Raw genomic sequence first — 27,379 nt, 5'->3', positions numbered from 1 at the left:
CTTGAGTCAATGCGGATCTCTCTTGACGCTAGCTAGCTAATATGCATTTTGCGTGCCTGAGCTGTATGGCCTTCTTGAAATATTTGATAATACATGCTGTATAAGAGAATCGGTCCATGTCAGTTTCACAGTTAGGATACACCAGCGACTTCTCCATTATCTCAGCATGATACCAGATCTGCTTTCAGTTAGCAAGAAGAGGAACTATTCTGAGGATAGCTGGGAAAAGGGCACAAGCTGAACACTACAATGACAGATCTTTTGTTGATTGGTCATATGGGCTGAGGGAAGCGGATGTTGGATATATTGCCTACCTCTGCTATCACTAATGCTAAAGCAGAGTCAGTTGACAAGCCAGTCTTGAGTAGCTCATAATGACAGTTTATTGACAGAGTGGAAACTGGAAACAGTTCAACAGCCATTGTGTGTGTGAGTGTGTGTGTGTGTGTGTGTGTGTGTGTGTGTGTGTGTGTGTGTGTGTGTGTGTGTGTGTGTGTGTGTGTGAGTGTGTGTGTGTGTATCAATAGTTTAACTCAGATTTGTATACATATGAAATGCTTATACATAAGCAAATGTAGCCGCTTTGCCTTTTGAGTATTTTGTTTTCCTAATTTTAAGAGTTCATACTTTGAATTTAGAATAAACATTTATTTTAATTTTCAATTTAATTAATTATTGTATTTACATTATTTAAAGATGACTCAATTTGATCATTTGTCATAAAATTTAAATGCAATCTTATACGTCATATCTGGAATCGTAAAAGATGAAAAAAATGTATAGACCTGATATATTTTCAAAGATACATTTTCAGATTAAAATAATGTTATCTTGTGGTCTGGGATTTTCTGGTTTATGGCTAATTTTGGTATATTACTTACCTTTTCTTGAACCACTGTTCACTTTAGTGTCCATCGCTTGGGAATGTTAGAGCCCTATGTTGGCATCTGCAATGACTGCGTATCACTGCAGAGGACAGCCCAAAGAGAGCTTTTTTAAACCCGCACAGACCTGATGTAAGGACACACACCTCAACACAATCCCCATGGGGTGTTCAGCCCTCGACCTGCTGAAATAAACAGCTGAGGATCTCTGTTTAAGTTGATGAGGTCCAATCAATTTGATTAATGAGTTGCTGAAGGAGGAATAGGAGTGAGAGAATCTGCAGTGCTGCACTGCAGGAGGGAGCAGATACTGGTCAGACAGAGACCCCTGCTGTCCGTGTGACACTGATCAGAGTTTGGGGACGCTGCTTTTTCTCAAAAGTGGTTCTGGCCTGAAATACATTTTAAAGAATAGATCTGATCGATTACTCACTTGGGAAGTAAAATGATTGTTCCATTTCATTATTTGTTTGATGTTTTTCAAATGTAGTCTTAGGAGTTGCAGCCAGGAGGCGATGAAGTCAACTGCAACTGTTTAACAAAAACTTGAATTGTTCTACTGTGGCCTGCGTTTTACAGTGAAATCACATTTTAACTGCACAATTGGCGTCAGTAGTAAATTATTAATGTGAAATTTGCCTCTATCTAATTTCCAAGTAATTTCTTTATAGCTGCTCTATTATAAATCTGGCAGCCCATTAGGAAATACCCTGGATCATGTGTCTTGCTCGTGTCTATGGATCATGTCCCTTGAACATGTGCCTAGAAAGATCATTGAACATCAGTGCCAAACGGAGTAGTAGTGGCGCTATACTTCGAAAAAATTGGTAAAATAATTTATTTTAAAATCATCGCTATGCTTGTTTAATAGGAACACGCGATGGCAGATTGGACAAATGGTTCGCTCATTTGAATCGTTTTTTGTTTGTTTTTCCAGAATGCGTCAAATGTAGGCTATAAGCACACGATCCGATCAAATCGGTTCAAAAAATTCAGGCACTGAATCGTTTTTCTTACTCACTTTATAAAGCATAGGCCTAGCCTATAGAAATAAAAGAGCGCTGGGTAAAGTGGAATATTTAGCTAAAATCCACTAAAAATCCTACTAGTAATGAAGAAAGTCTTTCAGACCAACAGCTGGTGAACAACATACAGGTAAAGACACGAAAGTGCTTACTTGCATGGTTAATCTTTTTTTTTTTTTTTTGCATCATGAGGCTAGGCCTAACAACTAGCCTATGCCTATACCCAGATAGCAAAAAACATCCGCACGGCTTCTATTTGCCTCCGGCCCTAAGCTGTCGGCTATAGGTGCGTCCCGCTGGCGGGGATACAACGTTTGCCGCCGAATACGTCACTCGCATTTCTAGCGAGATGCCGCCGGCAAATCGCCGGCGGTCCGACTGCTTCATTTTCTCTGGCGGTTGCCTCTGTCTAATGGACTGCGGCCGGCTGGCGGCAAGCCGCTTTAAAATACTCTTAAAATAGTTTTGACATGAAGGATAGACTCAATGAAAAAGCTAAATTCTTCTTAAGTTCTTTATGCTTTAAGTTAAAAAAGTTTAAAGTTAAATTTTTTTTTAATTTTTTTCCAATCTTAATGTTTTATTTTTGTTTTACCTTATCAGTAGTATTAATTAGGCTAGCAATTGCGATCTGTACAAATGTTTAAGAAATTGTAAAAGTCCCTGTAGAGATTATTACAAAAAAATATTAATAAAATCTAAACACATTATGTCATTGATAAAACAGAATGAATGCGCAGTGGTTTTTTTTTTTTTGTGTGTGTGTTGAATTTTGGGCGGGGCTTATAAGACGGTGGCGCTATAAAAAACACATTCGCGTCAATTCATCACTCTACTCGAGTGCACTCTATTCGAGAAGTACAGTTCTCAGTTCTACTCGATCGCAAGTTTCTACAGCCTGCAGTTTAAACAAAGTCATCGACGTCGACTACCATCATTTAGGTAAGTACATGTTTCCTTTGTGTTTAACGCAACTGTTTTTAGTTTATATATTTAAAATCTGTAGTCATCTCAGTTCTTGCCGAACAAGTCAACGTTAGCCATGTTTACGCAAAGTTGCTAACTTAGGTACAGTGGCGGCGGCTAATAATGGGCGCCAAAATTGCAGATAATAAATGTATACTTAACTTTAAATACAAACATATAATATAAAAATCAAATAATTTACTCATAAAATATGCTGGCTGGTTGTAATTTGGCGAAAGTTTCGAAAGCCGTTGGCGGCCATTTTTTTTTATGTCTATCGAGCTTTAGCATTAACGTTAGCTATAATCGAGAGAGTCAACGCACGTATTTGCTCTGTAACGTTAGAACAGAAACAGCTGTCGTTGAACTCTGGTCCACCAGACCCTCCGGAGGGTTTCAGAGATTTCCCCATCTGGAACTGCTCCTGGATAAAGGCCGCGTTCAGCGGTAGGCCGTATAAAAAGCCTCGGCCTAAAATAATACTTATTTTGTTAACCCTTGCCAGAGCGTGAGCTTTAAATAATGATAGTAAATTTGAACTATCTTAAAAAAATATACATCATTAGAAAGATATAATACTCAGGTTTCAGTATTTGACCATTATTTTATTCTGAGAAACAGAAACTTATAGTGACAGTTATGTATTATTTTTTTACAGGAATTATGTAATAAAAAAAACTAGACCTCAGGTGCACATAAATTAGCTGTTATTTTTACGATTTTATTCTAAATAGGAATTTTTACTGAAATGTTGTTTTTAGTTTTCAGTCATAGATACAGTTTCAACTGTGAAAAACTTTAGAAATTATGGATTATAACAATGTGAATAGCCTGTCGTTAGTCACTCTAATGCACACAAAAGAATAGCATATCTACGAGCCATAAACCAGAATGGAGAAGTGCAAATGTCTGCATTGAGAGACTGAGACTAAATGGGGCAGTTTGCACCACAAAACAATGGAGACACTCGACTGAATAGATGTTTAGATGATGACAATAAACACCAGTTTTCCTTTTACAAGTCTAATTGAAATAAAGTCATAAACGTGATATTGAAAAATACTTGACTAAAGTTTTATTCTGATCGTGGCTTTAGCTGCAGTGCATTTCTAGATTGCTGCAAGCCAAATTAAAATTTAGTAGGTAGCCAAAAATTTACATCTAGAAAGCTTCAAGCCCACTTTTGAAAAATCCCCAGAAACGGTATACCCAAACTAAAACTTCATGAACCCTTTGGACTATAAACACAGTTATGATCTCTTTTGAAAGCTGACACTTTGCACTTTGTTGTAAGTTTAGAATAAATTATCGTCATAATGAAAAAAAAAATGATAAATATCTTCAAAGTCTTATAAAGTTATTAGAAATTTATTTTTATGAAATATCTTCATGATAAAAAATTTGAAGTGGGCAGTGGTCAATCTAGAAATGCACTGCAGCTATAGCCACATGTCTGACCATGTTATATTTAAAATCTGAACATGATAAGAATAAAACTCTTTATGTAGTTAAATATTTTTTAAGATCACGTTTTTCAAGATCTTGACTTGATTTCGATTAGACTGTAAAACTGGTGTTAATTGTCATAATCTAAACAACTATTCAGTGTAGTTTCTCTATTGTTTTGTGGTGCAAACTGACCCATTCAGTCTCTCAATGCACACATTTACACATCTCAAATCTGGTTTATTGGTTTATTGCTATCTATAATCACCAACGACTGGCTATTCACACTGTTATAATCCCTAATTTCTTTCACAGTTCTTCAACTTCACAGTTGAAACTGTATCTAGCACTAAAAAACTAAAAGCAAAACATTTCAGTAAACATTCCTATTTACAATAAAATCATAAAAATAACAGCTAATTTATGTGACAGGTGCACCTGAGGCTAGGTAACGTTAGCATGCTAGCTAGCCACTATACACAAATTTATGAGATTAAAACCATGTGTTTGCAAAATTACTTTATAACGCAAGTTGAGTGTTTTATATAAACTTCTGTGATCTGGTTTGGCTTTGGATAAAACAATTAGAGAGAAAATATATTATTTTCTAGTATTATGCTCAAGGATAAATTATATCGATTGCCTTTACATTATGAATATAATCTCATTATAATGATACCTGAACATAGTTTGAAGAACACACATACATCATATATCGTTACAATCATGTTTATTGAGTCATAAAACATCTTTATCCGAATGTAACAATGTTTTTTTAACGCTATTGTGATTTGTAATTCTGTGAACTTCTGTACATTTTATGTTTGAGGACAATTCTGTGTTCACTTAAATCACTACACTCAATGAATACATTTTATTTTTAACACTCACTGTTCCACATTTGGCTGATCATTTTTTTCCCCCACGTATATTCCTAACATTAACAATGTGGTTTTGTTCACATTTTTTTGCAGATACCTTGACCAGAGCATAACCGGTTATCTTCACCAAAGAGACCTACTGTGGGACAATCTTTTTGGCTTTAAAGGTAAATGCATGGTTAGTCACAATGTCTAGTTACTGGGCCAAAAGGAGAAGGATATTGAAAGGAGTTGAGAGGGACAAACAGGAAATTGCAGCTGCAAACAATGCTCTACTTGCTGTTATTCCTGACTTTGACCAAGTAAATCCTCATGTTAATGAACATCTACATGGAATGGCTACAACAAGCCATGTACAAACTGTAACCCCTGTAGCACAGGACATCATTGTTGATGAGGCATGTGAAGCTGGTGAAATGTTTTCCTCAAGCACAGAAGATGAAGATGAAGATGAAGAGGAAGAGGATTGCCTAAGGACACAATTGGCAGGGTGGGCTATTGACAACATGATCCCCCATGTGGCACTTGGTAAGCTTTTAACCATTTTGTCCAAGGATCATCCAACCCTTCCTAAAGACCCAAGAACCCTTCTGAAAACAGTGACTTGTGTTAAAACAACAGAACTCTCAGGTGGTGTATACCATCACTCTGGAATTGAAAGTGGAATATTATCGCAGTTGTTAGTGTCTCCTGAATTGCAGAAGTTGACGTCAGTTTCAATGCAAGTTAATGTTGATGGACTTCCACTTTTCAAAAGCTCAAATGCCCAGTTCTGGCCAGTTCTTGGTTTAATTGAGCAATACATTGGTAATGTCCAGCAAAACAAACTTCCATTTGTCATTGGTCTTTACTATGGGAAGAAGAAGCCAACCAGCCTTCACTTTTTGAATCCTTTTGTAGAAGAGGCACAGCGGCTTGAAACGGAAGGAGTTCTGTTTGAAGGGAGAGCACTTTCTTTCAAAATATCAACATTCATCTGTGACGCCCCTGCTCGTGCGCTTGTTAGAAATGTGAAAGGTCACAGTGGATATTATGGGTGTGACAAGTGTGTTCAAAAGGGGGTCCACTACGAGAACAGGATGACTTTTCCTCAAACAGATGCTACTCTAAGATTAGACAATGTACTCCGTGATGAACTTTCTGATGACAGTCATCAGTGTGGAGAAACGCCATTGGCATTGTTGTCTGTTGGTTTAGTAACGCAGTTCCCACTGGATTACATGCATCTGGTATGTCTTGGAGTGACAAGAAAGTTGTTACACCTTTGGCTAAAGGGACGTCGGCTGACAAGATTTTCTCCCAGCGTGGTAAAAGAGCTCTCCAGAGTACTCCTGACCTTTACACCCCATGTTCCGTGCGAGTTCAACAGGAAGCAACGATCCATGGAAGATGTTGAGCGTTGGAAAGCTACAGAATTCAGGCAGTTCCTGTTGTACACTGGACCAGTCAGCTTAAAAGGCCTTGTACCAACTCAAGTGTACAACAACTTCATGCTGCTTTCAGTTGGCATCACCATCCTACTGAATGTGTCCCTGTGTGCTGACCTTGTAGACTATGCACACAGAATTTTGGTTCTCTTTGTTGATCACTGCAGCAAGCTTTATGGAAAAGAACATGTGACATACAACATGCATGGATTAGTGCACCTCAGCCAAGATGCCAAAAAGTATGGTGTCCTTGATAATATCTCATGCTTCCCATTTGAAAACTTCCTTGGGCGCCTGAAGAAACTGTTGCGCAAGCCTACACAACCACTGGAGCAGGTTGTTCGCCGATTGTCAGAGAGAAGTCAGCACAAAAGAACAAACATCTCCAAAACAAGGTCCTTGAGAGAGCACAACCATGGACCACTCCTCAATGGTCTTCCTGTGAAAAAGCAGTATGAGGAGTGTTACTTTCAAGACTTTGTTGTGAAACGTTCGGAGGGAGACAACTGTGTCCTGTTGGAAAATAAGGACATAGTACTTATACAGAATGTCGTTGTTGATGAAATGGACAACACTTTGGTCATCTACAAGAGGTTCCGGAACGTGGTCGATTTCTTTACTTACCCTGTGGAATCTTCCAAGCTAGGCATTTTTCATTTATCTGGCCTATCAGATACACTCCACTTTACGCATACAGCAAATGTGCAGAAGAAATATTATCTTCTTCCTTGCCCGGAAGGAAAGGCTGGTTTTCCGTTGATTCACTTGTGAAAATTATAGATTTTTTTTGAAGGGGTAAGAATTTTGACGTAATTGATTTTGCCTAAAAAATTACCAAAATGTATATATTGTGCTAATTTTTCTTGTATTTTAGATGCTGTTTGCCATTGTTCAATTTATCGACGAGGAGGATCTGCCATTTGCAGTGGTTCCGCAAGTGTGGCTCAGCGAGGGCATATGCTTTTGGCCCCCATTTACCCTCCGCAAGAAAGACAAAGGCAACAATTTAGCCATCCGCTGCACGCCTCCACACAGCACCTGGGAAAAACATAATTTTAAGTTCATGAAGGGAGCAGGTAAATGTGACTTGTGCATTTTATTTTTCTGTGTAATTTCTTTCTGTTTATGGTGCATAACTGACTTTCATTCATTGTTCCCTGATCTAGAATCTTGGCAAGAGGCGATGAGATATTTGGAGCGCTTCCAAACGGGTTCCAGCGTTGAAACGACAGACGATGACAAGAAGAGAAAGCGAAAGAGAACCTTAAATTCCAAGTACAGACCCCAGGCCTCTTCTGATGAAGAGGAGTCTAGTCTTCCAGATGCACCAGCTGTTCTGAGCTTTGAAAAAATCGTAACGAGTAATGGTAACGAGTTTTCCGTGCTGCCCGATGCTCCAGAAGTTTCATTCATTCTAGAAAACCAGGAAAACGTTCAACCATCTGTAGACTTCAGAGCTGGTATGTACAATGTATTGCTGTGATGCTTAATTTGTGATCCTGCCACTAAACTATACCCTTTGTTAGATTTTCACATTTTTGTTTCCTATTTCTCAGAACAAGGTTTCTCACCAGTAGTCCAGTCTCCACTTCTCAGAGCCAACAGTTTGAGTACAAGTAAGTGATGTTATTTGTGACATTGTTTGTCTTAAACTATTGCTTCTATTTAAGATGAGGAGTCCTTTTATGCATAATCTGTTTTTCATTAGGGCACTTGACTGCCCTGGATGAAAGGTGTCTAGGTGTGTTGTACAATACAGTAAATATATGCAATAACTTCTAACATATTATTATGTCAATTTATCAATAGGAGAAAGTCATCACTCAGTGATTGGCCCTTGGACTCCCCTGAAATCACGCGTACAGAATCAAGTTTTCAGCTATGAAGGTATATTCTAGACCTATATCTCTTAATATAGTGATTATGTTAGTCGTAAATTTGACTGACTAAACCCTGCAGAATCCCTTTTCTTTTGTTATGTAGATGTCCAGAGATTCAAGACTGAGAACCAAGCCCTGAAGGAGGAGAACCAAGCCCTGAGGGAGGAGAACCAAGCCCTGAGGGAGGAGAACCAAGCCCGGAGAGAAAGCAATGCACGAGCAGGTGAGAACATGGCACTCTTTCTTAAAGTTTACATATTTGTGTGTAATGTAGGTTCCAAATGACCATTTGCCTATCTTTTTCTAGCTTCAGATGACAGCAACTCGCTTCAAGAGCAGGTGAAGCAAGTTGGGACAATGTTGAAGACGTTTGCTCGCACTGGGCAATCAGGTACGACTTGCAAACAACACCTGTGTTTGTTAGATTAATTCCCACTGGGGCCACCTATATATGTAGTAGACCAAGATATAAATGTCATAGTTTTGTAGTTGAGGGACCAGGACTGACTACTATGTTCTTTTATTCTGGGAATCCCTTTAGGTGCAGATCAGACCCTAATCCTGCGACGTCTTGGGGAGTTTGGCGATGTTGTGCGTAGCATGGACAACAAAATGGACACCATGCTGCAACATTTCAGCGCCAATGTGTCTGTTGGAGAGTTATCCCTGCCAGGTGATCTGTCACTCCCCCTAAACACCCAGGAAGATTTGGCGTTGCTTGACAGAAGTTTGAGGCAGGATAACGAGCTCCAGGAACGATTTGTAAGTGTGCTGCTATTGTTTATAACGCTGTAGGTTAATCTAAAGTCAAATTAAGATTGTACACTGCCTATTCTACAGTCTGAATTCAAAGCCTGTCACATTTTATATTTATGTATGAGAAATGTAATTTGGGGCACTTTTTTTGGATTTTCAGCTACGTTTTTTGGCTATCAAATGTGGGAAGGACCTAAAGTCAACAGTGTGGAGAATGCTTCAGAGTGTCTTCTCTAATCGCCTTTCCGTTGATACAACTTGGACTGGTGTAGGGGAAAAAGCATGTTTTAGAGACCTGTTCCTGAAGACCATTGTTCAAAGTAAGTTAGATATTCTTTAGATATTTTTAGATAGATGTGTATGTGATGTGTATTCAAATGGAATGACAGATCTGTATTTTCTACAGGGGCCATACGGAAGAACCCGGCAACCCAGGATGCCACTGATGAGGCGGTCCAGGTTAATGTTATGCGTTACTTGAAAGGAGCATCTGACCGTGAAGGTGGAAAAAGGCGCCGCACAGCTGAGAGGGACCCACAGCCGACCCCTTAAACCTAGGCTGACTACTGACACCCCAGCATCACTGACAACTGGAACACTCACTACCCTGCAGTCTGTAACAGACTACACTCGACCAATCCACTTTTTTTTTTGTCTGGTCGATATACTTGGTAGTATTTTTCTTAATGTTTTTTTGTGATTTTATTGTTTGTGTAATGTGTTAAATTGTGAATTAAAAGCACTCTTATACAGGCGCACAAGGAATCACTGAAGATATGCCAATTTGTGTTGCCTATATTGGTGGTTGGGAAAAACCACAGAACCTGTAGTCAGACTTGAAACAATTATAATTACTTACTGTCCTGCAATTGTTAGCTCACTACGCCACGCATATCGAACTACTCCAGACATTCACAGTGTAAATCTTGTGCCCCAGATCAGCAATGCCATTATAATTGTCTATTCTACCCCAGAGCTTTACTCAATTATTGCCACTTATCCTATTGTTAAGAATTTCTTGAAAATGTGATGTTATACCTGAATTTATTTGGTATCTTGCACATTATTTGGTACCATATATCTTCATTACTTGCTATAATGTTTACTGGTAATTCTTTTCATCCCATAACTGACCTCTTGATAATATTAAAAAATATTTTAAGTGATATAATTTGCTTATAAAAGGCTGTTTTTAAACAATATATAATTTTAAACTTGCATGTTCTTTAGTGTGTACATTATGTATATATGTATCTTTTTTGTTATATTTCATTGAGCTGATATTTTGTTTCAATGACTATTACTGTACTTTAAAATGTGGAATTAAAACGTCAAATGGAAATTTATCTGGTTTGATCAATCATTATTCTTGATAAACTGCATGCTATAAATATTTTATATATATATATAATAGCGTTTGCCTCCGCGGGACGCGAAAAAGCTGCCTTTGTTATAACTGCGGCGAAACGGCGGTTGACCTGCTGGCCGTCCGCGATACGAAGGCGGTAGGAAGGCGGATGCCGCTTTTAAAAAAGCGGCTGCCGCTGGCGGTGCGCCGGCAAACGTGTTTGCGATTACGCCATACTGTCGCTTCTACTACCGCTGGAGAACCGCCGGTGGCCCGCCGACTCATTGCTATCTGGGTAAGTGCAAACACTACACATGAATGATCAAAGTTTGGACTTCGAAACAAGATGTTATTGGGAAAAAAAAAAATGTTTAGTATGTTTTTTCAAAACACGTGCTTTTGTAGGTGTAGCCAATCACCCAACACAGTAGCTAAAGTTGTACTGTATTCCTGTATGGGGTAGCCTACGTCACAAAATAATAAATCACCCCCCAGATAATATTTGAGCAATGATGGTTGTTGAGAAACAAGGGAATAGCATATTAAAATTTATAATATTAAATAAATATTATTTTTAATCTAATAATTAAAGGGAGCTTATTAGTTGAACTATTTAGCTTGAAAAGCTGCATTTTTAAAGTAGCTTCCCAGTATCACTGATTCTCTGCTGTTTGGAGACGATAATAAAACAAAACAAAATAATAAAACTGAAATGTCATGTTAGATGTTTTGATTTAAATTTTTTATTCATGTAAAATAATGATATAACTAGCCTAACTATGCTGTGCATATGCAGCCAGTGCAATAACAAATAAAGCTTAGCATGGAAATCACCAGTCTGGGGCTCAGAGGTCACCAATTGTATTTCCCAGAATTCGGGCCTATTTCTGTCCACAGGGTGTAATTCTATTAAAAACTAATTAAATCTAATACATTTTAGCACCACTAATTAGTATAAACAAAAACAAGTCTAGACTTTTTTTTGTGGCTGCTCTTACTAATGATTTTAACACATATTATTGGTGTTTTGTGGTACAATATCTGTGTTTTGGTGTTGTCCACCACCAGAGTTTTCACATGTCGTGCCATATCTCAAACATTATTTATCACAAATTAATTAAAAAAAAAATACATGAATTAAATGTTATCTGAACTAATAAACTACAGGCACAAATGAATCATATATATGCATTTTGTACTTTATTTTGCTTAATTTCTACCTGTCCCATGGTTGAGCCGTCATTACCAACAGTACCAACACCAACACTGAATCAGACATTTAGATACTTAAATGACTATAATTCATCTTGCAAGTAAAAATCAACAATCCCATTAAGTTCAAGATAAAATAGATTCCATGTGAAACCACAAAATGTTTTCAAAGCACTGATTTATCATTTAAGTTTTATTTTTTACATATATTCGATGATGTGATGGTAATGACACATTTACTTGACATAGTTAAGAAAATGGCAAAAAAACATAAATTCCCTTATCTTATGGTCTCAACCAAGCTCATAATGTCGCTCCTGACTTAAGGACTGATCATTTGATGTATACCATTTTCAAAATTACAGCAACCTAATTTGGCCCTTAATCTGAGAAATGCCCAGTCCATATTCAGATTCCAGATTGGTTCTACTACCTAGAAGGGAATTGTTAGTGTTGCATTTTCAATTTTACACTGTATATTTGGCAAAACTATCTTGATAGTCTTTTATTTATCTTTGTCAGTCTATTTAATCTATTTCACCTTCTGTATTTAGGATTTATAATTTTATACTACTGCTACCAACCTAGAAATGTTCAATAAATATTCCTAAATTGCACATTGTCTATTTAATTGCATAGCCAATGAAGATATTGTCTCCTGAAATAGTGCAAGTTATGATTGTCCGGAAACTTTGCTGGGAAGGACATTTAAAGATTAGGCTTCTTCAGACTTTAATCGGTTTAAGACCCTGTTATACTGATACTGAGCAAAAATACCACAATCATCTGGCACATAGAATTCAGCATCCCCCCCCCCCCCCCCCCCCCCCAACTTATTTGATCAACTCAGCTGTAGTGGGACTGAGAAAATTATATATGAATATTCCTTTTCGAAGTGTTACGGAAATCCTTTTATTCCTGACTATAATGTTTTTTTCTTTAGCACCTGACATTGAGTAATTATTCAATTACTAACTCCAGAATTTGTTCTGATAAGTGAAGGGATTCATTTTTAAGCACAGCTGAGATTTACCATTATTTTCTTAACTCAGTTATAAACCAGAGATTGTAATTATAAATAGGGTCTTAATTAAAATATGCTAATTTGCAGGTTGTGCATGAAGTCCTGAATCGAGTATGGGGGTCTTTTAGAGGACAACCAGCAGTGAGACCTGAAAACACCTCATTCGTTTCGGATTAATCTTCAAAGGATTTTTATCTTTAATATGAGAATCTATCATAATTCATGTTAAATATAAAAATTATAATTTACCTGTTTTTATTTTACATGGCATGGGAAAGTGTGAGTTACATATTTTGAGTAAAGGCAAAAACTACTTGTCATGTACACTTGCATAAACAGTTTTCACCTATAAGGGGTGCAAATGTTCTCCAAAGATATTATATGGTTTTCTTTTTTAGCCTTCTAAATTCTAAAGAAAGCAGACAAACTACCCTCACATACCCTATTATATATATTTAATCATTTTACATTTTAAATAAAAGTTTTAATTGGAGTCTAATTTACATTATACATGTACAGTACCAGCACCACAATAACTGACATAATTATTGTCATGCGGTTTCCTTTACCGGTGCAGATAGGAATGTAGCTAGTTTACTTTTATCTTTTTATATCTGTTGTTTTTATACTAAACAACTTTCACCTTGGTTTTCAGGGTTGGCTCCAATGTCCAAAGTACAATAGACAGAAACAGCAGTGATTTCTTTTCAGTGTTCTTTCTAAACATACTGTAGATTTAAAGCATGAAGGAAGAGATGAACATGGAGAAACATGAGAGGAAGGGGGTGAGTACTTTTTTTTTACTAAACATTATAATTCTGCAACAAATAAAATAAAAGCACTTGTTTTACATTTCGATACTCCTATTTTGAATAGCTAACAGACAGTCAACAATTAACAGTATTTTTTGTCTTCCAATATGCTGCAGCAGCTTTTATGACTTCAAATGAATGTTTAAACTAGAATTTTAGTAGCATTTACATATTTTTGAACTTCATGCAAATTTGCAGAGGGTGACGTTGATCCTGGTTGCAGCTTCTTTGATTGCCGGGTTTGGCTCGTCTTTTCAGTATGGATACAATGTGGCTGTGATCAACTCACCTGCCCCGGTACTGACTTTATATTATATTATAGTTATTGCATATTTAAACATTCACCTCTGCTGAACTTTACTCTGATATTCTGATAAAAGGAGATGAAGCTTTTCTACACCCAAATATATGAGAATCGTTATGGTCCAATGTCAGAAAGTCTCCTGACCCTCCTGTGGTCCGTTACTGTGTCCATGTACCCACTGGGTGGGTTTTTCGGATCTCTCATGGTAGGCCCATTGGTGAACAAATTTGGAAGGTAATTGAGCTTGTAAAAAGAAATGAGTTGTTTTTGCCAATAAATTGCATTGAATCCCAATCATCGTTCACCATAACTGAGGTCATTTGCTTACAGAAAAGGCACACTCCTGTTTAACAACATCTTCTCTATTGTTCCTGCTATAATGATGGGTGTGAGTGAAGTGGCGGGGTCATTTGAGATCATCATTGTTTCACGCTTTTTAGTGGGCATTTGTGCAGGTCAGTAGAATATTCCACCTGTCAGTATGGGTCAGCTATACTGTATGTTTAAGCATGGCATTGTGTGACTGTGTTCTCTAGGCCTGTCCTCCAATGTGGTGCCTATGTATTTGGGAGAGATCGCTCCCAAGAATTACAGGGGGGCCATTGGGATAGTGCCACAGCTTTTCATCACCGTTGGCATCCTTGTCGCCCAAGTGTTCGGCATTCGCAATATCCTAGGAAATAAAGAAGGTAATGCACAGTGCATGGGATGTTTCCTGATTTTTTTTCTTTGGACTGTACAGTGCAAAAATGACCAATATTGCTGTGCTGTTTACGTGGAGTTTCTGAGTGCAGTTGGAAAAAGCGTGCCCCCGCTGCTCATGGTGATGTGTAATGTTCTCTCTTTAGGCTGGCCCATCATGTTGGGTCTCACAGGGATTCCAGCTGCCATTGAGCTGCTGCTTCTGCCTTTCTTCCCCGAGAGCCCACGCTACATGCTCATACAGAAGGGGGATGAAAAAACTGCCAGGAAAGGTACAGAAGGAGTTATTTTGGTCTCCCATGTCAGAGCACACAAAGAAAATGTCCGTTTCACAGCGGGATGTGCACCAACGAAGAACTCATCAAGATTGCAGAGGTTTTATGATGGAGTAGTGCTGGCTTTATCAAGTTTATTTCTTATGTTAAGAGTTTACAACATTTAGACACTCAACTTATTTGTTCCTTGTTACACCTCAAGGTCTTGTGTACCCTGCACAAATATTTTTTGTCCTTTTTTTCTATATATATATTTAGTGTGAATACAGGCAGACACTTTCTAATTTTGTTTTTGGTATTGTTTTTTAAATATTATTCTATTGATGTAAATGGCTACATCAATGTCATCCCATACTATTCTGAATTTTAGTGTTTTAGTAATGTTAGAATATGCTTTAAACACAGACTGTCTTGAGTGTGCCAATGAATCATTCACATTCATTCAATCGATTCTTTTAAAAACACTGATTCATTCAGGAACAAAGAAAGTGGCTGTCTTTAGGAGAACGTCATTGAATCATTCAAATTCATTCAACCGATTCATTCAAAAACACTGATTCATTCAGGAACAAAGCAAGAAGCTGTCTTTATCATAGATATACATAATAAAGGCTAGATGTCTTGTCCGCGCTGCTGGCCAATGGAGGTTGACGTCCGCACCTGGCGGCCATCTTGTCACATTCAGCTCGCTCACTCGTAACATTGTGTTTTAATGGTGCGTGTACTTTTTAAATAACCATAACTTGCTCAATTTTCTACCGATTTTCAAACGGGTTGGTTTGTTATAAACGTCAGAGATGTAGTTATGACACTGCATACTTATGAATAATTATAATATTATATATTTCAACATGTTCAAGCATCCAGAATTATAGCCACGTTAATAACGTTTGTAAGAAACCAAACCGTTTGTAAATCCATCGAAATATCAGCGAGATAAGAGTTTTGTGTTCGTGCAGATTACTCACCTTACATCAGGTACCACAGAGCCCGCCAGAAAGCTTGCCTGTGACAAGATGGCCACCGGGTGATGACGTTAGAGACTCCGCCGTAAGACATCTAGCCTTTATTATGTATATGGTCTTTATGAGGTAATGATTTAATCATTCACATTCATTCATCAGATTAATTTAAAAACACTGAATCATTGAGGAAGGAAACAATTGACTGGTTTTATGAGTTTGTCATTGAATCATTCACATTTATCCAACTGATTCATTCAAAAACACTGATTCATTTAGGAACTAAGCAAGTGACTCTCTTTATGAGTGCATTTTTGTCATTCACATTAATTTAAAATTCAAAAACACTGATTCAATAAGGATGCAACACCAAGAATGTAACTCGGAGACGCAATGGCTCATTCTGCTTCAGCTTAGTTTGGATTTTGTTGTCAGAGCAAAAATAGACCACGTAACCGACCAAATTGTTTCTGAAATGGAAGTTACTAATATCTCTTGTTCACTGAACTGTATCAAAAGCAATATCTCACTTGCGACCGTGCTGTTGGTCTGAATATCAACAAAGCAGTGTTGATATTCGATATTCACACATATTCTGTTATTGCTTGCTTGAGACTGCTTAAACGAACACTCTGATATGTTGTGCTTCAGACCTGCAGCGGCTGCGGGGCTGGGAGGATGTGGATGAGGAGCTGAGTGAGATGCATGTTGAGGATCAGTCAGAGCGAGCAGAAGGTCGACTCTCTCTGCTCAACCTCTTCACCTTCCGCTCACTGCGCTGGCAGCTGCTGTCTGTAATCTTCATGAACATGGGTCAACAACTGTCAGGAGTCAATGCCGTAAGCACCACTTTGAAACAGCACACATATAATATACTTTTCAACACATTTCTCTTCAGAAAGCATATATTTCAAATATGTTTTGCTTAACTTTATAACAGATTTATTACTATGCTGACAGCATCTATAGCTCAGCAGGAGTGAAGGAAGAACACGTTCAGTATGTGACAGTCGGAACGGGAGCTGTTAATGTCTTCATGACAATTGCAGCTGTAAGCCACTTTTGGTGCTCTTCATAATTTCATACCCCCCCCCTTGATACCCCTCATTTACATAAAAAAGAAACGTGTAAAAAATGTGATTTTCTGTAGGTGTTCATAGTGGAGAAATCTGGCAGAAGGTTGTTGTTACTGATCGGCTTTGGCATCTGCTGTGCTGCCTGTGTTCTCCTGACCATAGCGCTCTACTTCCAGGTATAACAATGCTGTACTTACTCCAATACAAACTAGGTATGCATTGTTATCGGCCAATATAGGCATTTTTAGAAACTAAATTGGATATATATATATATATATATATTGTATTGTATATTTAATATTTGCCAATATTGTATATTTAATTGTGCGTGACTGTATGCTCTGTTTGTCCTAATTTAACACTTAGATTAAAGATTAAAGTTAATAATATGATAATGCTCTAATTTTTAGCAAATATCAAAATGAATTTAGATTTTTCATACTGTACATTGTAATGTTGTGATGTGTTTAAAATGATTGATTTTCGTTTTTTATTTATTTAGACAAAATTATAGTATATTTTGACAATATTTTAATATTAAAATATTATTGCCTAAATAAGTGTAATCAGAGTAATATTTTAATATTGTTATGACATTATTTAGACATAATATTTTAATATTAAAATATAATTAAACTTAAAATATTGTCTAAATAATATCAGAATAATATTTAATTATTATTATAACATTATTTAGACATACAATTTGAATATTAAAATATAAATAAACTTAAAATATAATTGTCTAAATAATGTCAGTAATATTTTAAAATGATTGACATTATTTTGACATAATATTTATATTGATAATATAAATCAAATTTAAATGTTATTCTTTAAATAGTCAAATATTTTAATATTATTTAGACATATTAAAATATATTTAAACTTAAAACAGTATTTTGTAAATAATTTAATAGTAATATTTTAATGTAGGTCTTTTAATTGTATATTTTCCATTGCATATGATCTGTATCGATTCGAATTTTAATTTCAGTCCACCCCAAATGCAAGTGCAAAGGGTTCAGATAGGCTCATTATTATGACCAATCAAATTCCCTTTAACTGAATAAGTGAGTTTCCTTATCTGGCCTATTATGATTGTAATAAATTCTTGTTTATAGACAGATGGCTGTAAAAGCTCAGTCCCAACGGAGATTTTAATTTTAGAGCCATGAATGTGCTGGACTGACAAATTTGCCTCTTGGGTCTATGTAAAATGCAAGGCTATAAATGTGGTAGAATAACTGCTGCACATTCCACCCACAGGACACTATGGACTGGATACCCTATCTCAGCATCGTTTGTGTCATTGTTTACGTCATCGGACATGCTATTGGCCCAAGTGAGTTCACGCCAATCCCGTCGGGGCATATTGCGGATGCACGGGGGGCTCGCTGCATCTCAATAAATTCACTCCCTCCCTTTCATTTTATTGTATTCCTTGGTGGGGAATGGCAATAGATTTATGCTGCAGTTTCTAGGATTTTACATTAAAACCCTGGAGTGAATGTAAGAGAAGTGCTTTAAAGTGGCTGTAAAACAGATTGTAAAAGCAGCAAAGTGCTTCAAGCAATCTCTTTTCTCGCTGCCTATAGAAAGATGAAGTGTTTGACGATAGAACATCTAGTTTTGACAGCTTCTGCTGCATCCCTTCGCAGGTCCTATTCCTAACGTAATAACCACAGAGATGTTCCGGCAGTCTTCTAGACCACCGGCCTTTATGGTGGGCGGCTCGGTTCACTGGCTCTCAAACTTCACTGTCGGCCTGGTCTTCCCTTTTCTAGAGGTCAGAGGTCAAATGCAACACTAACAAACAATCACAGTATTGCATGAATTGATTGCGCCAAGTTGTTAACTTATTGATTAAATCCTAAATTACCGTTATGAAACTTGTGGATCATCAAATAAGAAAAAAAACCTTATGTATTCCTTATTTGTGTCTACAGAAAGGCCTAGGTGCGTACAGCTTCATAATTTTTGCTTGCATCTGTCTCGCCACACTTATCTACATCTGGATAGTCATTCCAGAGACCAAAAACAAGACCTTTCTGGAGACCAGCCAGCTTTTTGCTAAGAGAAACAAGATGGGGATTGTGTTGGAGGGTGAAGACTCTGAGATCAAAGAGACCGAAGGGGAAAGCAGCGGACAGGAAATGAAAAGCTCATTTTTCTGAATGGGTAGGGGGTCAATCACACAAGACGCATTCTTGCGTTTGTCTGGAATGCTGTGAAATAGTTTTGACACACTTTTACTTTTTAGTGTCTCATGCCTGGATTTTGTAACTCATTTCCTGTATTGAAACACTAAAACGTAATATTGTGCCTTTTCATTGCACTCTGTATTTGTGTTAATGACAAATAAGAATGCCCAAGAATGAAATGTATCTTTTATTAAAAATCAGGGTTAAAATGAACCAAATTCTTAGAAATGTACTCTTTGTGTTCAAATTGTTTTCATATTTTTGTAAAACGTTGATACCAATTTCAATAAAAGTTTAAATGGAAAAATGTGATGTGACCATGAAGTAGACAAAAAGTAATATATAACAAAAGTTTTTACATTTATGGTAAAAAATTATTGCATATTTTACAATCTGAACTAACCTTGCATGTCATAAAGGTCAAATGATCTGATCTTGTATACATATAAACCTTGAGGGTCTGCAGGAATCCTCTATAATATAATTATCAGTTGTATGCCCCCCCCCAAACCCCCCCCCCCCCCCCCCCCCGTATGTTTCTGTACGTTCATTGCATCATATCACTTTGATATGGTGGACGTTTTTCAAATGTTTATATATAAATATTTTAACAAAGCTGCTTCACTGCTTTTTTCCCTTTTCTAAGGAATATAATAAAACAATATTTTATATTGAGATTTTTTTTCCAGATGTCAGGAATTTTATTATAAATTTTAATATATTTTGAAATAGATTCAGACATAGATTACATTTGACCATTTATTGTGTATAACACAGTCTGTTTATAAAACACAATGTAAAGAATGCAAATGTTCATTGAAATTCTTCAGATATGATTCACATTATTCAATTGGGTAAAAATACATTGAAATGCTTTTATCTAAAATACTGAATAGAATATGGTGAATAGAATAGAATATATATTTCAGCTTTAAAGGGACAGTTCACCCAAAAATGCAAATTCTATATCACCCTACAGCTGTTTCAAACCTGTATGAATTTCTTCTGCTGAACATAAAAGAAGATATTTTGAAGAATGTCGGTAACCAAAGAGTTGCCCTATTGATATCCATAGTATTTTACCCCTATACTATTTGGGGCCCATTACCTGTTTACTAATGATTACCCATATTCCTCAAAATATCTTCTTTTGTGTTCAGCAGAAGGAATTCACACAGGTTTGAAACAACTTGAGGGTGAGACAGAATTTGCATTATTGGGTGAACTGTCCCTTTAAGTTGCCGTTATTGCCCTGGGAGAGAGTATACAGTTCAAGTTGGCAGAGCTAATAGTGCTGATATTGACATTCGTTTTAAAAAGTTCTGTGGAGCTCGTTTTCTTTCTTTCTTTCGTTCTCTCACTCAGTGGCAAACCTGCTCAGCCTGCAGCTGAACTCCTCCATATAGACTGAGCTGATTGATTCCCCAGCTCAGGACATTCCCTTTCACCTTGCCATTATCACACAACATTTGCTCACCAATGTCTGCCGCAGTCAGCACATAATCCCATACATTTACATCGGTCATGTGGCCTACAAAAGCATCGGTATCTGAGATCCCCAAAAAGCCATCCTGGTCCTTTCCCAGAATGAGGGTTCCTCCAGCTCCAATGGTGTACCCTCTCCGAATGTAGCGTTCTTCCCCGACCAGTCCGTTCACCCACAGTTCAGCCCCTCCGTTATGCGACGCCCAGGTAAAGCAGTAGTTTGTCCAGTCATGGGATTGACGTTCAAATGGTAAATTAACAAACTCATCTCCGATCCAGAGACCCACTTCAGAGCCCAAAGTGATCATGAGCTCATTGTCATGTGACGTGGAGTAAGACAGCACCGTGAGGTCTTGTATGGGTGGTATACGGACGTTCATGCAGGCTGTGAAGGATTGGAGGTTCATGTGGTGGGATAAGTTGACCAAGGCGTAGCTCTCCAAATTCTTTGTTGGGAAGTACAGGACCAGTGGTGATAGAGGTTGCTGGCCTTGAGAAGAAAAGGTAACGTAACTTTGCAAGTTGATCAATCTTGAAAAGTTGAAATCTCACTTGGTTACATTTGTTGTGATGGTATAATTGAATATACTGGTTCTAAAACTACAGTTGCACCCATTGCGAAAAATACTCACCTGTACGTGTCGACGTTGGTCCTTGAAAAGGATACACCAAATATCAATGACAAAGCTCATTTTAACTCAGAAACAGATGATTAATGTATAATGAGAACCACACACATCACATTTAAAGGGACAGTTACCCCAAAAATGAAAATTCTGTCATTATTTACTCTCTTGTGTCATTGCAAACCTGTATGAATTTCGATCTTCCATAAAACAGGTTTTTGCAGAATATCTCAATTGCAATGTTTCATGCACTGAAAGGGGATGGTGATCAGACTGTCAAGATCCAAAAAGGATGAAATATAAAAGCGTCATAAAAGTAGTCCACGACTCATAATCTATATTCCAAGTACCGTATTCTGAAAAGTGTTGTTATTTATTAAAACTATACAAATTATTTTCATTAATTGAAATAAAGCTGAAATGAAATAAAATATAAAAAACTTAAACCTAAAAAACGAAAATGAAAATGTTGCCCCTTCAACTACTTGATATACCCAACAACTATGATACTATGATTATTAAAGCTAAAACTGAATATTTTAAAATAATAATAAAAATGTCAACAACACTTAACAAAATTACTAAAACTTTTAATCTGAAAACTGAAAATATAATAATAAAAGCTAATTCAAAATATGGATAAAAACACTATAATAGTATATAAATAATACTAAAATTACACAGCTTTTATAGCCATATGGTAGATTTGTGTGAGGAACAGTCACGCAAATTGAAGTCGTTATTCGCTGCTTGACAGCTTTGGTCACCATTCACTTTCACTGTATGTAAAAGAGCAGCTTGTACATTCTGCAACAAATCACTCCTTTTTATTTTACTGAAGAAATAATGTCATTCTAGTTTTGAAAGACATGAAGATTTTTTTTTGTTTTTTGGGGGACTATCCCTTTAAGATTACCTGTAATCTTGACATTTCACATGAAAAGTTATACCTGGAACCGTTTTTCTGTCCAGTGACACAATAAGGCTCTCAATCCTTTTAAGCTTAGCCTCAATTTCCTCTTGACGGCAAAATCCTGCAAGAAACCAAAGAGGAGAGAGAGAACATACTCAGTCACTAAAGACCTAACAAAGAGTGTTTTTCGTAACTGCTGGAAAGGATGAAGCTCTGCCCTAACCTCCTTTGCCCAGACGTGGGAGGAAAGAGGACTCCACAACTCTGTCATTCAGAGGCTGGGCCATGCGGTAGTCGTTCCACAGGGTCTTATTTTCATGGTCCATTAATGTGCTCTCCAATTTCCTGATCTGAAGGTCATCGCATTAAAAGTTAAGGAAACAGCCAAAAAGATCGAAAACTATTTCATGTGAACTTTTTAAGGCACCTGGTTGTGAGAGAGGGTGATAGGCGTTTCAAATACTGTCCACAGAATGCTCTCGTGGCACGGCGGTGTGGTGAGAGAGCCCTCATATCTGAAAAAGTGACTGAGGTTCTCTGGGAGCATGGAGCGTACATTCAAGTTAGTGATATTCATGGCCTGACCTGCAAAGAGCAAAAGAAAAAAACATTGAAAAAAAGTGCATAGATGAGACGCATGAGCCACATAGAATTATTTTTTTTTAAGAAGTTCATCCAAATGTTTTGCATTACCTGCATACTTGATGTTTGCCAGGTTTGCAAAAAAATCACTGTAGTACGTGTTCTCAAAATGCCCATCCTAAACACAAAATATCCATATATCAAATATACTGCAACATGCAAACCACTATTATTTGATATTATATATACTCTATATGTGTGTGTGTGTGTGTGTGTGCTTGTTTATGTGATTTATGAGGACACAAATTAGTATAATGACATGTGTATTACACTGGTATTACACTTAAACGTGGTTTATGAGGACATCCCATGAGTCCTCGTAATTCAAATAGCTTAAAAAACATAAAAAAACAATGTTTCATTAAAAATGTAAAAATGCAGAATATGTTTGTGTGTGTGTGTGTGTGTGTGTGTGTGTGTGTGTGTGTGTGTGTGTGTGTGTGTGTGTGTGTTGAACGTGATCAACATTCTTGTTGATCCTGGAACAACATTCCAATCGACCAGTCAGATTTACAGTTAATGTCAAGTTTAGGCTTTCAACAAGGCTTAGGGGCTTCTACACATTCTTCTTCACATTTTATTTCTCTAAGTATATTTACATTTGTAATATATCAAAATATATGTTATATTTATAAATATATAAATATACTTTAATATTAATATAATAAATAAATATATATATATATAATTATTTTTACAATTAATTGAAACTTAACGTAGTGTTGAAAACTAAATAGTACATAAAATAACATATTATTTATTTATTAAACTAGTGTCATGTTGTTAATTGCTATTAAACTATGTATATGTGAAGTTGCTTGAGCCATTCAGGTGTAAACATTCAGATAAAATGTAGTGGTTTCATGAACACACTATTGATAATTTTTAAAAGCCCAGCTATTACCCAAGCGATTGCAGAGAATGACATGCAACTGCAGAATAGAATGCCAATAGTTGTGTCACCAAAACAATGACCTCCCCCATTTAATGGAAGTGGAAGCTTGTGACCTACACACAATCTTGTGGGAACAGAATGTCAGGCAGTAGGCCACCACACAGCGGTCTGATCAATCAACCCATTTAGTTCAGAGAACGCAGATGTCTAACATTACCCAAGCTGTGTGCTTCAGGCAATGTAGTGTAATATTGTGCACAGCCCAGCTCTTAAAAGAGTATTCACACAGACAAAAATGTACATTTTAATTTAGGTTTTTTTTTTCTGTAGTTATTTGCAGGTAATTTGCTTTCCCTCATTCCCATTAGATGGCAGCATTGCACCAAAATAAATAGATAAATAAATAAATATAAACATTATTTCCCTTTCCAACAAGATGAAAAATCATATAGCCAATCTTACCTCATAAAAAAAGGCTAAAACTGCAAGACCATCTGGTTTATCTATGGCCTCTAGGAAGCTACTGTACTTTTGAGAGTTGTAGTGGACCACGTGGAGCTGTGACACAAGAAGTCAAAGAGAAACGTGTCAGAAACCGCAATGCAAATTGAGTAATGAGAAGTTCAAACTTATGTTACAGAAACAAGCCCTTCCGTATTGCTACACCAAAGTTTCTCAATTATTGAGCAAGTTAGATACAGGAATACTCTTTCTAATTCAGTTAGAACAATGATAACAGCATATTTGTCTAAAATAGATCCCAACATATTAAAATTTCAGGCACATGTCCAGCAGCACTTGAATGGATAAGTCCCCAGCCCTACAGTCACTAAAGAAAACAATGCCTTAAAAATACACCACTGCTATATTTACAACTAGGACATCTCCAAATGTTATTTATGTGTTCATGTGTCAGGCCTAAGTGAACGATGTACTTCTGCCATGTAGCGGATGCCGTCCATTGTGTGCTCTGATCCACTGGCCTCCAAGTCCCAGCCTCCCCAGTGCAGATGCATTTGGACAGCAGTGTAGCGGTCTGGAAACCCCTTGGTAATCGTCATAGTCTGTGGCAGCTGAATCTCCACTGTCAAAAACAAACAGGATTGTGTTTCTATATTCATGAAAAGCTAACCTATCCTGTGAAGATTAGATAGAGTAAGAGGGAAGCATGTATTATATACAGACAGAAACTGCAAAGATGCTCCGTTATTACAAAATAGATAAGTAGGATATTGTTTGACACGAGATGGCGACAAAGCATAATGTGAAGTATAACAGATCACCTAACAGTTGCAGGTGGTACAGAGCCTACTGATTTAAAAGTAAATAAATAAAAAGTCTCCCATTCAAAAGAAGTGTTTTTAATACAAGAATTCATACCAGAATGTCCATTGTTCTTCATGTGAAAGCTACCGCTTATGTCATCATACCCTGTCAGTTCGAGCTGTAGCATTTTCGGATTGTAACGCACTTTGCGCCGCTGTATGTCAATGGGAGACTGTTTGTTGCCGCCGCACACGTGAAACTTTTCTGCCCAGTGCTTCTGATCCAGTTCTCCTTCTGTATGAAAAAAGTGAGTCATTTAAACATTACTTGACAGATCCCCCCCCCCCCCCCCCCCCCCCCACTCCATAAAACTATAGCTGTGTGAAACTATTACATATAAAGTTGAATGTTTATGTTAGACTGTTTTAGGGTGTTGCATTGCCTTTTTATGTGGGTTGTTGTAGGCTATTATTAGGCTACATTAACTTTTTATGTGGGCATCTGTAGCTACTGTACTCGTAAGGTTGATGGTGTGAATATTTGTCACACACAAAAAGAGAAAAAAAGAAAGCGAGCACTTGCCTGAATATGTCCACTTTTCTCCATCTATTCCAGCCGATGCGAAATTCACCAAACCGGCGTATAACAGGACTACAAACAGCTCCATGCTGAAAGTGCACTCAGTCTCAGGCTGTTCCCTCGTTGTTGTAAAGAGGTGCTACTGCTGCCTGAGAGTGACATCGATTGCAACGGTTTACACCCAGAATGCCAAAGGCGTGTAGTAACATGGTAATTTACAGAAGCTTTGACGAATTGGCAAATAATGTTTGAGGCAGTTAATAGTTCTCAGGAATCAGGATTACCAACAGGTCAGTCTGGTTTTGTTCAGTTTCCCCTTTTTCATGTTTACTCTTAATCGTAATAATGGTTTAAACATTTTTTTTTTCTTAGAAAGGGTTAGGCTACCCTTAACATGTAGCCTAAATCTATTTAAAATATGCTCACATGAGATTAATATATCAGTAGCCTAATAAAAGCTGATTTATTTTAGATCATAAAATAATAATAACAACAATGGGAATTAATAGGCCTAAGCAGTTCCAGAAATAATTGTATGTACCGGTAAATCAGTAGGCTACACAGGTGTGACTATTTCAGATAATATCAACACTATGGCAAGCAAGGGCAGAGCTTATATTTAGAGAAAAGAAAACCGATAACAGGGCAGCATAGCAAACTCTCATCACTCAAACTTTTGTCAAGTTTCTTGCTAAATCAAAAGTCTGAAACTTTTTATTTTGCAGTGCCCTTTTTACACATAAATTTACTGTAGTAAAAACTATGAATTATGCATAATTACATGCAACTAACCCTAAACAAACCCTAACCCTGATTATACTTAAATGCATAATTAAACTGTAACACAGACACCTTAAAATAAAGTGTAACCCTATGTCTTTTCCTGAATGAAGAGCAATATGTTTTTCTCATGAATAAAGATGTTTAACAGATCTGCACCGTTGTTGACAGTTGCCAAGACATGTTTTTACAAGTTGTTCCAGGGAAGTGGAGAAACTGGATACAAAATAAGAGAGACTGCAATGACAAAACAATACATTAAACAGTGCTTTAAAAAATATTATTATAAATCTAACATTGTGACATTTTTATTTCAAAGCAATGGACCTACTGAAAATACTTTTAACAGAAGTAACAGTGGAAATATGCTGTTTATGTATTCTAAAGATGAAGTAAAACAAATAAACATATTAGGACATGGGTATAAAAAAATCTGGTAGACAAAAGTAGCCAATTTGGATGTCCCAACACTGTTATTTTAATTATCGGATGTGGAATCCACTTCAAACAGGCCAGGCAGTGATTAAATAGGTACTCATGAGTGAGAGAGGTCAAAGGTTACTTTGAAGAGTCTAGAGTTTAGTAGCTGATAATGAAGTAAAGGTGCTCCAGATAGTCATGTCAAGAGCTCTGCGTATGTCCATTACTCATAGACATCTGTGAAAACATGTCTGGAGTTTGCAAAAGCCATAATAGTAGCATAGTTGCAATGAGGGAAAACATGTTGTGATCAAGATGTACCTTTTACCTAAATACAAAGTGAAATGAGGTGCAGGTTTCATGTCAGATCAAAAAGGTAAAAAAAAATCTGATCTTAATTCTGACATTGTTGCTTTTTTATATATATTTAATTGTGACATGCTTTTAACATCATATGTTACTAAATCTAACTGGCAGTCAGCTGTGGTATTTTTCTGTATTTGTGAAGCATTTTGCAGTTTTTGTTGTTTTAGATTATAGCAGCAAGGGAACATAGGGAGAGTATACATAATACAAGACATCAAAGCTG

The 27,379-nt window shown here is 36.9% G+C and overlaps 3 protein-coding genes across 9 annotated transcripts; 2 read left to right on the top strand and 1 right to left on the bottom strand.

Annotated features, from left to right (window-relative positions):
• The first annotated feature begins 1,687 nt into the window (after positions 1-1,687).
• Positions 1,688-19,681, top strand: slc2a5 (solute carrier family 2 member 5). Of its 2 annotated transcripts, none has more exons than XM_079588388.1 (13): positions 1,688-2,039; positions 13,584-13,634; positions 13,860-13,958; positions 14,042-14,199; positions 14,296-14,420; positions 14,502-14,654; positions 14,814-14,939; positions 16,556-16,743; positions 16,845-16,955; positions 17,055-17,156; positions 18,250-18,325; positions 18,642-18,769; positions 18,930-19,681. In XM_079588388.1, exons 2-13 carry the CDS (start codon positions 13,593-13,595, stop codon positions 19,155-19,157), a joined length of 1,536 nt encoding a protein of 511 aa, XP_079444514.1. In that variant the 5' UTR covers positions 1,688-2,039; positions 13,584-13,592; the 3' UTR covers positions 19,158-19,681. The 2 variants fall into 2 exon arrangements, with proteins under 2 accessions (XP_079444514.1, XP_079444513.1); XM_079588387.1 differs by having other exon boundaries at positions 13,505-13,634.
• LOC306985761 (uncharacterized protein) lies at positions 2,693-10,601 on the top strand. Of its 5 annotated transcripts, none has more exons than XM_079588385.1 (11): positions 2,702-2,851; positions 5,296-5,369; positions 7,504-7,705; positions 7,796-8,089; positions 8,186-8,239; positions 8,439-8,516; positions 8,613-8,732; positions 8,817-8,900; positions 9,051-9,271; positions 9,426-9,585; positions 9,672-10,601. In XM_079588385.1, exons 3-11 carry the CDS (start codon positions 7,504-7,506, stop codon positions 9,815-9,817), a joined length of 1,359 nt encoding a protein of 452 aa, XP_079444511.1. In that variant the 5' UTR covers positions 2,702-2,851; positions 5,296-5,369; the 3' UTR covers positions 9,818-10,601. The 5 variants fall into 5 exon arrangements, with proteins under 5 accessions (XP_079444508.1, XP_079444511.1, XP_079444509.1 ...); XM_079588383.1 differs by having other exon boundaries at positions 8,186-8,245; XM_079588386.1 differs by lacking the exon at positions 8,186-8,239 and having other exon boundaries at positions 2,703-2,851.
• A 248-nt stretch (positions 19,682-19,929) lies between the features above and the next one.
• Positions 19,930-25,780, bottom strand: ca6 (carbonic anhydrase VI). 2 transcript variants are annotated; one of them, XM_079587607.1, is made up of 10 exons: positions 25,594-25,780; positions 25,126-25,305; positions 24,681-24,829; positions 24,208-24,303; positions 22,902-22,968; positions 22,636-22,793; positions 22,432-22,558; positions 22,246-22,329; positions 21,302-21,322; positions 19,930-21,159 (listed from the first exon to the last, which is right to left on the bottom strand). In XM_079587607.1, the coding sequence occupies exons 1-10, from the start codon at positions 25,676-25,678 to the stop codon at positions 20,546-20,548; spliced, it is 1,581 nt and encodes a 526-aa protein (XP_079443733.1). In that variant the 5' UTR covers positions 25,679-25,780; the 3' UTR covers positions 19,930-20,545. The 2 variants fall into 2 exon arrangements, with proteins under 2 accessions (XP_079443733.1, XP_079443734.1); XM_079587608.1 differs by lacking the exon at positions 21,302-21,322.
• Between the last annotated feature and the right edge of the window lie 1,599 nt (positions 25,781-27,379).

The sequence above is a fragment of the Phoxinus phoxinus genome (assembly GCF_949152265.1).
Source record: "Phoxinus phoxinus genome assembly, chromosome: 18".
NCBI lineage: Eukaryota > Metazoa > Chordata > Actinopteri > Cypriniformes > Leuciscidae > Phoxinus > Phoxinus phoxinus.
Note: the sequence above shows the minus strand (reverse complement) of the source record. Positions and strands in the feature narration are given on the sequence as shown.